Raw genomic sequence first — 10,000 nt, 5'->3', positions numbered from 1 at the left:
CCCTCCGTCGTAAAAGAAAATGCGAGAAAAGGCAAAGGGCAAAGTTACGTCACGTCGCGACTCGCCGTGCGGCACACCGGACGGGGTGCGTCAAGGCATACAGGAAGAGCGGGCAAAGGAAGGAAGGAGGGGGCCTGTGGCGCCGTCACGGGCGTAGCTTCTTCCCTCCCCTTTCCTCCCGCATCACCAGAACTGAATCCGCGTGTTCCGTGAAGCTGAAGTGTGTGCGTGTGTGTGTGTGTGTGTGTCGAACTCGCGAACGCTCTAACCCTCCCATTAACTCCCCGGGACAGCCTCCGTACCAGCCTGGTAGCTTTTTTCGGCAAGGGCCAGAGAAAAGGCGGACACGGACAGATCATGAGGATGGTGAGGCTGCGTCGCTTTGCCAGCCAACGGCCAGGGGACGCGTTGGCGCGCTCGATGAGAGCTGACGTTCAGCGGCGCCACGGTGGAAACGCCCTTCCTTCGTTAATGTCGCGCATGTCTTTCAGAGTTTATATCCTCCCGGGCTCGAATGGCTCCCCTTTTCTTTTGCCTATGCTCGCCTCCTCACCTCTCGCGCTTCGACACTTCACGTCGATGCATTATGTGCATATATATGCATATTCCCGTGCTGTCGGGGGTGCTGGTCTATAGCATGCCGCCACCACGGCTAGCGCAACTGCTGCTGCCCCTCCCCCCCCACACACACACTCACCTGCTACTTAGCCTTCACCTTAGGTTTCTTTATGCCCGTAAAAAGGCCGTTGATACCGCCCCTACGGCCCAACAGCGATGGCACGGGGTTTCTGCAAGCTGGGCGCCGAGGTGTGCCTGCTCGCAACGGATCCTCTGAGCCTCACAGAACCTTCGCACCCGCCAGCAGCTCGAGCCCTTCGACTTCCTCTTCAGCGTCCTCTTGCTCCTTGAGGACTGCGGAGACTGCGGTACCGTCTCGTGCTCCTGTGGATCACTTCAACACCGGCTGCGAGAACGGAGAATGGCGTGCGGCCGCGCTAATGCCGCCCCCACGCGAAGAGCGCATCCGCACCCAGGCAGAGGATCGCAGGAGTCGCCACCAGACCTCAGATACGAAGCGCAACACCGCCGCTACCGTCGGTCGCTCTTCTCGCGTGTCAGCTGCTGCGCCGGCGGCTGCCGCACCCCCGCTAGCTTCAGCTTCACCGAAAACAAAGCCAGCCAAGGAGGAAGCGAAGCAGAGCACGGCGCCAACATTGTCCGCCGCGTCTTTCTCCGTTACCCGCGACCATGCCGGCGTGCCAATGGGAAAGACTTGTGGCGTGGCCTCAGCGATAGTCACTGTTGGTGTGGACGGAGCTCTTGGGCCGAGCGACTGCCTTCTCCCCATCCGTCTCATGCACCGCCTCGGGTTGCAAAGCGGATATATTGTGCACCTCTCGACACGCTACGGCGACGTTTACGCGGAAGCGCGACCGATCGGCGGGCGCGCAGCGGCGTCCGACAGGGTCTTCTTGAACGATGACGCGGCGTCGATTTTGGTCGACGCCTCGTCCATCGCGCTTTGCCCAGTTCTCCTCCCGCAACACGGAGTGCCAACGCTGCTGTCTGTGACGGTCGAGATGGCTATCCCAGAAAACGCACGAGACACCGGCGCGTCTGACTCGGTCGTGCCGCTGATCGCGTCTGCCGTAGAGTTGCAGGCGCTGTTCCGTCGAGCGCTGCACCACAAGATCGTGTATGTGCACCTGCGCACCACGCAGCGTTTGCTGACCCATCGCATAGCGCTGGAGGTGGTGGACTTGAGCATTTCCGCCGAAGGGGCAGAGCTCTCGCCGTCGGTGACGAAGACCGCAGCTACGTGGGGGATCGTGACGGACGCAACTGAGGTGCGACTCAGCAGCCGCAGCGGTGCTAAAGACGCCTTGAGTGGCTCACCGCAGCATGCACCGACAACAATTCCAAACAGTTCGATTGGGGAGTGCCAGGGCCACGTCCCCTCGGGGCTTGAGCGGATGTGCACCCTTGTTGTGGGGGACGCTGGCGTCGGCAAGAGTCGCTGGCTCACCCGCCACGTCTCGGCTGTTCGCCAGTGTGAGCGCCAGGGGGACGTGGAGGAGTCGACCTCTTCGACCGCACTGGCGAGGCCAACGAGATACACGGAGTGGGTTCAGGTAGATCAATTGCCGCAGGGTGAGGGCAGCGAAGTGAGCACGGCGACGGCGCTGCATGAGGTATTCGAGCGCGCGCGTCAGTCGGCGCCGGCGACGGTGGCCGTGGATGATTTGCATTTGATCTGCGGCCGAGAGGCGTCCTCCACCGGCTCCTGTTGGGCAATGTCGCTCATCGCCCACGCCTTGGCTGCCGAGCTACTCGACTTGCAGAGCCGCTGTCTCGATGTGCGAGTGGTCGCGAGTGCGCCAACGTTGAAAACCCTCGACGCATGTCTGACAGGTCCCACACTCTTTGGCGGAGGTGTGGTAGCGCTGGAGATGCCTACGGGGGTGCAAGAGCGGCTCGTATGCCTCCGTGCATGTCTCTCGGAGCTGTGTGTCAGCGGTGCAGCCGCAGGGCCTGCCATCAGCGAGGCCTGCCTGCAAGAGGTGGCAGAACGAGCGCACGGCTTCACGCAGCGAGACCTGCGTCGGCTTGTCGAGACAGCAGTCGTGCAAGCGTTCCAAGCGCGCCAGTCCATCACACCGACGGAGGTAGACCTCCGGGCGGCATCAGCTGTCGTTCGTCCGTCGTCGCTCAAGCGCTTCGAGGTGTCGGTGCCGAATGTGACGTGGGCCGATATCGGCGGTAGCGCAGAGGCCAAACAGACACTCTGCGATGTGGTGGATTGGTGCCTCGGGAAGCAGAGTTGGGTGTTCAAGGAATTCGACTTGACTCCGCCTAAGGGCGTGCTGCTCTACGGCCCGCCAGGCTGCAGCAAGACGATGCTGGCCAAGGCGCTGGCGAACGAGAGTCATATGAACTTTATTTCCGTGAAGGGGCCGGAGGTGTTCTCGAAGTGGGTAGGCGACAGCGAAAAGGCGGTTCGCGACATTTTCGCGCGTGCCCGTGCGGCGAGCCCGTGCGTCGTGTTTATTGATGAGCTAGATGGGATGTGCGGCCACCGCGGTCGCGGTGGCGTGTCGGATCGCGTCATCTCGCAGTTTCTTACTGAGCTGGATGGGCTGCCCGCTGCCTTTCAAGAGAAGAAGAACGCACTCGTGTTTGTGGCAGCGACCAACCGGCCTGACAGCATCGACGGCGCGGTACTGCGTCCCGGGCGTATTGACCGTCGCGTGTATGTGGGGTTGCCCACTTTACCAGAACGGTGCGCCATCACGGAAATTCAGTTTAAGCACCTGCCGGTGGCGGTCGAGCTCACAGCAAGCTACGTGGCAGAGCGGACGGAGGGCTACACTGGTGCAGAAGTCGTCGCGGTGGTGAAAGAGGCCGCGCTGCACGCCGTCACAACCAATGTGCAGGCGTCTCATATGACGACGGCCGACATCGACGCGGCTCTGCTGAAAGTGCGACCACGCATCAAGGCTGAGGATGTGGAGTGGTACAAGCATTGGCCGCACCACAGCAGCAGCGTGAACGCGCACGTGTGATGCCCAGCTCTCTCCACGCCGGTTCCAGCATGTGTGTGCGAGTCGTGTGTGTGTGTGCGTGTAGATGGATGCACCCGCTGCCTTGCCCTCCCCCCTCGCACACAATGTCTGTCCTCTACCTCGCCGCAGGGGAAGTGGACGGCAGCTCGGTCCTGAGGTAGCGAGTGGAGGAGGCGGAGGTTGGGGTTGGGGGCGCTCCATCTGTATTGGTCGTAACGGCAGATTATTTGCAAGTAACCGCTGCCTCTATACAAGGCAACCTAAGTACGGAGTAACGAGGAGCTCTCGAGGCGTCGAGTAATGCCAGTGGCTGCCGCACGCTCTCCGCCTCACCTTTTTTTCTTTCGCGGGTGCTCCAAAGTGAGAGTGCTGGCCCGCTCTCGCGTCGTGCGACTGGAGCAGCAGAGGCTGTACGCCAACGGTGACGGAGCGCAGCCCGCTGCGCAGCAAGCGAGAGAAGGGGAGGCGAGGGGGCAGCGCACAAGGGAGGCGTGCTGGACTTTACCCCCCGCACCGACGCTCTTGCAGAACTTCTGCAGCGTATAGCTGTTTTGAAAGGAGGAGGGCGGTATGATGGCGCGAGGGGGAGGGAGCGTAGTCTTGCCGTGGTGACTGAGGCAGGGAGCCACGGCGGTCTGTGGAGGTGTGGCTCCCACATTCAGGCGTCTTCGCTTCATCCCCTTGGTTACCCTCGTCCTATGAATGTGTCTTTGGCCCTGGTCTCCGTCTTTGCCGTCTGTGCCGCTTCGGCTCCGAGGTGTGTGCAATACGGCCACCCTTGGCCACTCGCTTTCCGCGTAGTTGTGTCTGCGCATTTCTTTCCCCCCGTTTGACATGCTGGCAGGCGAGGACTAACGTGGAATGCCCTATATCGAATATTCCTTGACAGCAACGCGGTCCACCACTGCACGAGCCAGTGGCCACGCACGTGGGGATGCCTTCGGCGAGTACGCAACGTACCGCCGTGTCATCCGCACGGTGTTGTGCGGCGTTCTTTTCGCTACACCACTCTGTGTCGCTATCCCAATGTCGCCCCTGCTTAAGCTATCGCAGACGCAGGAGAACAAGAGAGCTATCATTCCTCGAATGATGAGCGACTTCTTTTACGTCAACTTTTTTGCCAGCGCGACGGCGTACTGGATTCTGGTCGAGCCGCTTATCCCGAACCCAAGAGCCAAGGAGGGCTTCGTGCCATACCTCGGTCCGCTCACTGCTGAGGTCCCCGCCGTGAGCTGCCTCGTTACTTCACATCTCTTCTACCCAGGCGTGTGGGCAATGGTGAATGAGCCGACGTGGAAGCTGCGCCGCCGAGAGTTTGTGCGACTCAACATCAAGTGCTTCTTTGCGTTTGGGCCTATTCATGTGCCAGCCGCCCTCGGTCTCGGCGCGGCAGTCGGTGTCACCCTGTACCCGTTCAAGTACACGAAGTTGCGTGCTCAGCTTCAGGATGAGCAGCGGCAGTCTCCCTAATCCAGCGTGGAAGACGCAGTGATCCTCATCTCTCTATCAACGATGACGAAAAGAGCGTAGCCCAGGGAACTGAAGAGCCGTTGCTCGCCCTGAAACGATTTCGTCGTTGCTAACACGTTTTTGTCATGCGTGCGCGCTTCTGCGTTGATATCGTTGGTGGACGCTGCTGCGAGGCACGTGATCGCAGCAGCCGAAAGAAAAGGTGAGAAGGGCGCATCCGCGAATGCCACCGGTACGGACAATGCAAAAGAGCTGCACAGCCTCTCTCTTCCGTCCCTTACCCCCCTCCCTTACCCCCCTCCCCATGGGAAGGGAGGGGGGTAAGCATAGCGGTAGCATCACAAAAAAAAACACTGTGGAGCGCACTGAGGATTCCAAATTGCGTCAGGCAGGGATGGGGTGTGTATAGAGTCAACCATCTGCACTTCTTGGACGTCTTGGGGCACGTATGAATTCATGGATGTCCACTGTACTCCTTCCTCACACATCTGCAGGATCTCTCTCTCTCCCTCCCTTCTCTCCTCTCGCTACGTACTCGTCATTTCCCTTTGCGGCTCACCAGGCTGTACTTGCGCAGCTCCTCAGCGATCACGATGGCCGACGCATACGAGCCCCCCAGTAAGACGGCGTGCCGGCTGGAGGTGGTGGGCAAGGTATCGTCTATCTGCTACGACGATACCACATCATCGTGCCTCGTCTCGACTATACTCAACGGGACACACGTTTTCAACCTCGACGATAGCTTTTACGGTGCCAACCTCGCTGTGGGACTGTCTGCCAGCAGTGTGGAAAGCTACCCGTATCACACAATGGGCGAAGAGCCGTTGATGTCCTCGTGCTTCTTCAATGCAGGCCAACTCTTCGCGGTAGGATCGTCTTGTGGCAGTGTAACCGTCGTGTCGCGCCGCTCGCGTGCATTGACGTCGTGCTACACAGCTCCTGACTCGCTGCCGGTGCGTACGCTTTCTGAATTTCCAGGCCAATCAAACTGCCTGCTAATGTGCACGGAGCGAGGGGCCGCTGTCATTGATGTAGAGCGTTCGCAGCTGCGCGTAAGTTTAGCGAACCCCGCCCCTGGACGTGCCGTTGCTGCGGTGCCGCTGCTGCCTCACACCTCTGTTGTGGCCAATTACGACGGTAAGGCGTTACTATACGACATGCGCTATGGAAACACTCCGATCTCCGTTCTCTCGCTGCCGGATCAGATCACGTGCCTCGCGACCTCGCGTGATGCGTCAGTGGTGTGTGTCGGTACCGTCGGGGGTCGCGTCTTCACACTGCGCTGCACCGAGGGCCCACAGCGAGAGCAGGCGTTTGGCATGAGCAACAGACGCTCACCAGTGCGCTGTGTGGCGATAGACCGCGGCCGCATCGCTGCCGGTGACTTGTCTGGCCGTCTTGCCCTCATCGATACCGCCGACGTGCCGGATCCGACAGTGTACTGGTGCGCGGAAACGCTGCTACGGCTGCCACGACAGAGTTCTCATGGAGAAGCGCTCGATAGGGACCTCGAACCAGCCGGTGCCGCCGCGGCCTGCGCGGACACCGAGGTAACCGCGGTGGCATTGACCCAGGGAACCGCTTGGATGTCGTTCTGTTCATCAAAGAGCGGTGCGTCGCAGGTGGTGGCGATACCCGCTTGAGTTCAGGCCACGAGCAACCGACGGCACGAAAGGGCCGCTTCCAGAATATGGAAAGGGAGGGCAGAACGCGCTGCGTCGCGCGCGTAAGCGGAGAAAGAAAAAAAAGTGGACATCGTCTGCAAGACAGTGCGGCTGAGTGCGCTTTTCGGTAGCCCTCCCGCTCACTCTACACGAGGTTGTGGCTGGTGTGCGTGTGTGTGTGTGTGTCTACTTCGCCTATGTCCGCTCCTGCGCAACGACGAAGCGCGCGACTCTAGTGCGCGTACATGGGGCTAATGGCGTTGGCGACGATACCGCTTTTTCGTAGATTCTTTTTTCTATAACACCAAGCGTATTAGGTGAACTGCTTAGACTCCGCCACCGCATGTTGTCTGCTGCGGACGCCGCGTCTTGTCGACGCGTACGGTTTAGATGAAGAAAGCTTGCAGAAGGCAGCCAACAAAAAACTTTCAGGTAGACAAGCGGCCCAGCTTGACGCACCCAAGAGATGGTGAGCAGACCATTGCGTCGCATGTCCCCTCCTCTTCTGCCTCAGTAATGGCCAATGCCGCGGAAGAGGGAAGCGATAGTGGTGGCGGATGTGCTTTGCTTGATAGAGTGTACTTTCGCTCTTCCGATAAGTCGGCGGCGCCTACGGTTTCCCTGTGCGTAATCTCAGGCACCTTTCTGATGGCTTCGAGGATCGTGTTGCCACCCGCGTCGTCCATGCTCTGGCGTGCCATCAGTGGCCCCCCTCGAGGGGGAAGCGGTACCTCCGACACTTTTGCACATGACCCCTCTTTCCGCCGCTTCTGCGTTCTTCTCTCGACCCCGCCTCCGATGCCTGCGCGCGATACCCAAGCCGCCCGCTCCGCTATCGTCGTCAAGTATTTTTCTCTGAATGTTTTGTTGTCTGTTCTGGTTGAAGCCTTGGCGAGAGCGGAGTGCCCATCTCTCCTGTCGTCAGACACAGTTTTCTGGAACAAAGTGAGAGAGACAAAGGATATATTATATTATATATATTACATTGCATTCGGCTTCTGGTGTACCTCATCCGTAGGTGCAAATCTTTGCCGTGGGAGCCTCACAACATCGAAGGGCAAAGACTGGTCTTTTTGTTGTTGTTGCTCTCTTTGTTTCCGTCCACCTCTCCCCCTTTTCGCCAAAAGCAAACGGGAGGCGTTACGCGCGCGCGCGCTCAATCTTGTCCTTCGATCTCGCTCTGTGCTCGCCAGGGATCCGGTGCTGCTTTTGCTCAGCCACAGCCCCCCTCTCCCCCACATCGTGTGCTTCGGCACCCCCCCCCACCAACTCACACAGCCCCTCTTTTTTGTTCCTCGTTTTCCGTGCCTACGGCCCCCATTGCTCTTCCTCTCCACAGCCCATTACCTATCTCCCCCTCCCACCCGCTCCCTGTGACTCGCCGTATCGCCCATTCACTTGTAAAGATTGTCGACACATCAGCAGAGATCTGCCTCGGTGATCGATTCGGGCACCTCTCTTCTCCCTCCGTGCCCATTTTTTTGTCTTCCATCTTTCCCGCACCCTTACCAAGCGTTCACCAAGCACACCCAATGCAACCGGTGTGCCCTCCTCACCCTCCGATCCCAGAGACGATGGACTGGGAGAGGTTTCGCGCAGAGGGGTACCGCGTGGTTGATTTTATCGCCAATTACCACCTCGCGCTCCGAAATCGCGAGATGCCGGTGTCTCCCCAGGTGCAACCGGGGTTCCTGAGGAAAGGCATCCGCGACCAAAGTGCCCCAGAGAGGGCGTCACCCGACTTCGCCACAATCCTGGATGAAATACAGACGCACATCGCCCCCGGCATGATCCACTGGCAACACCCCGACTTCTACGCCTGGTTTCCAGCGCAGGTGTCGCCAACCGCGCTTCTCGGCGACGTCATCGCCAATGGGCTCAACCACCCCGGCTTCAACTGGAGGGCCAGCCCTGCGGCGACGGAGCTCGAGATGATCGTGATGGACTGGCTTGCTCGCGCGTTCGGCATGCCAGGGGCAATGACCTGGGGAGGCACCGGTGGCGGCGTGCTGCAGGCATCGGCCACGACGTCGGCTGTGGTGGCCTTGCTGGCGGCGAAGAACCGCGCGCTGGAAAAGCTCAAGAGCGGCGAAGAAAAAAGCGTCACCTTGTGCAAACTCGTCTGCTACGTCAGCGATCAGGCACACTTCTGCGTGGAAAAGGCGGCGCGAATTGTGTCGTTTTTGCATGTGCGCAAGATAGCGACCCAGCGTGAGGCGGGCGGTAACTACCCGATGCGCGGCGATGGCCTTCGTGCCGTTGTGAAGGCGGATGTGGCGGCGGGCCTTATCCCCTGCGTGGTATCCATGAACTATGGCACCACTGGCGTCTGTGCTACGGACGACTTTGAAGGTATCGCCAAGGTCTGCCACGACTACTCCATCTGGTTGAACCTTGACGCTGCTTATGCAGGGGCTACTGCGGTGTGCCCTGAGATGCGTGCGCCACTGTTGCCCGCGTTCCAGCACGCGGACTCGGTCATCATCAACGGCTCCAAATGGTTCAGTTTGATGACCAGCACGACCTTTTTCTTCTTCCGCGAGCGCAAGCACATCGTCGCCTCGCTGAACGCCTCCGGCGTCTACCTCGCAAACAAGTACACGGACGCCAATACTGTGGTGGACTTCAAGGACTACCACCTTGGCATGGGCCGCCCCTTTCGCGCCATGAGAGTGTTTACAACGCTGCGATATATGGGGCTGGAGGGGATTCAGGCCACAATTCGACGTCACTGCGCCCTCGCCAAGTACTTGCGCGACCTGATGGCTGCCCGACTGGGCAGCTTTGTTGAGTTTCCTGTTGAGCCGAAGTTTGGCCTCGTTTGCTTCAGAATCGCTGAGGATGATAAGGCAAACAGGCGCAACCGTGCCCTGCTGGATATAACTGAGGAGGAGCGTCGTGTCATGATTGTGCACCACGAAGTGGACGGCCTTGTCATCGTGCGCGTGGCCCTGGCCTACCCGGGTCTGGTGGAGGACATGGAGAACCTAGCCGGCTACTTCCATGTAAAAGTGAAGGAGACGATATCAACGATTCTGCTATGATGCCGCTGACTTGTCAGCATCTATGCTCAGCCGCCCACTGCCGAAACCGACAGCTAATGGAGCAGTCAACACATAGTCTGCCGGCTCTCTCCGTTCGCTTTTTCGCTATTCCGGACGGTGCCCGCTGAACGCGATGCCCAAACATGTTTATGAAAAAGGGGCGGGAGACCGGCGGTGTGCCGACTGACGGGACGCTGTCAGACGCTCTCAGCGATGTGTGAAGGCGTGCGCATGTGCTCCACAATAGCAAAGGATGCTT

At 59.6% G+C, this 10,000-nt stretch overlaps 4 protein-coding genes across 4 annotated transcripts; all 4 read left to right on the top strand.

The window, feature by feature from the left end:
• Positions 1–728: 728 nt before the first annotated feature.
• Positions 729–3,563, top strand: LSCM1_03870 (uncharacterized protein; the record flags this gene model as incomplete). Its single annotated transcript, XM_067321403.1, has 1 exon — positions 729–3,563. One exon carries the CDS (start codon positions 729–731, stop codon positions 3,561–3,563), a length of 2,835 nt encoding a protein of 944 aa, XP_067176771.1.
• An 861-nt stretch (positions 3,564–4,424) lies between these two features.
• Positions 4,425–5,033, top strand: LSCM1_03869 (uncharacterized protein; the record flags this gene model as incomplete). Its single annotated transcript, XM_067321402.1, has 1 exon — positions 4,425–5,033. The coding sequence occupies one exon, from the start codon at positions 4,425–4,427 to the stop codon at positions 5,031–5,033; it is 609 nt and encodes a 202-aa protein (XP_067176770.1).
• Positions 5,034–5,626: 593 nt separating this feature from the next.
• On the top strand, positions 5,627–6,676 carry LSCM1_03868 (uncharacterized protein; the record flags this gene model as incomplete). Its single annotated transcript, XM_067321401.1, has 1 exon — positions 5,627–6,676. One exon carries the CDS (start codon positions 5,627–5,629, stop codon positions 6,674–6,676), a length of 1,050 nt encoding a protein of 349 aa, XP_067176769.1.
• A 1,553-nt stretch (positions 6,677–8,229) lies between these two features.
• On the top strand, positions 8,230–9,741 carry LSCM1_03867 (uncharacterized protein; the record flags this gene model as incomplete). Its single annotated transcript, XM_067321400.1, has 1 exon — positions 8,230–9,741. The coding sequence occupies one exon, from the start codon at positions 8,230–8,232 to the stop codon at positions 9,739–9,741; it is 1,512 nt and encodes a 503-aa protein (XP_067176768.1).
• Between the last annotated feature and the right edge of the window lie 259 nt (positions 9,742–10,000).

Source organism: Leishmania martiniquensis, chromosome 30 (genome assembly GCF_017916325.1).
Source record: "Leishmania martiniquensis isolate LSCM1 chromosome 30, whole genome shotgun sequence".
In the NCBI taxonomy this organism is placed as follows: Eukaryota; Euglenozoa; class Kinetoplastea; order Trypanosomatida; family Trypanosomatidae; genus Leishmania; species Leishmania martiniquensis.
The sequence above is the reverse complement of the archived record's forward strand: the minus strand, read 5'-3'. Positions and strand labels throughout refer to the sequence as shown.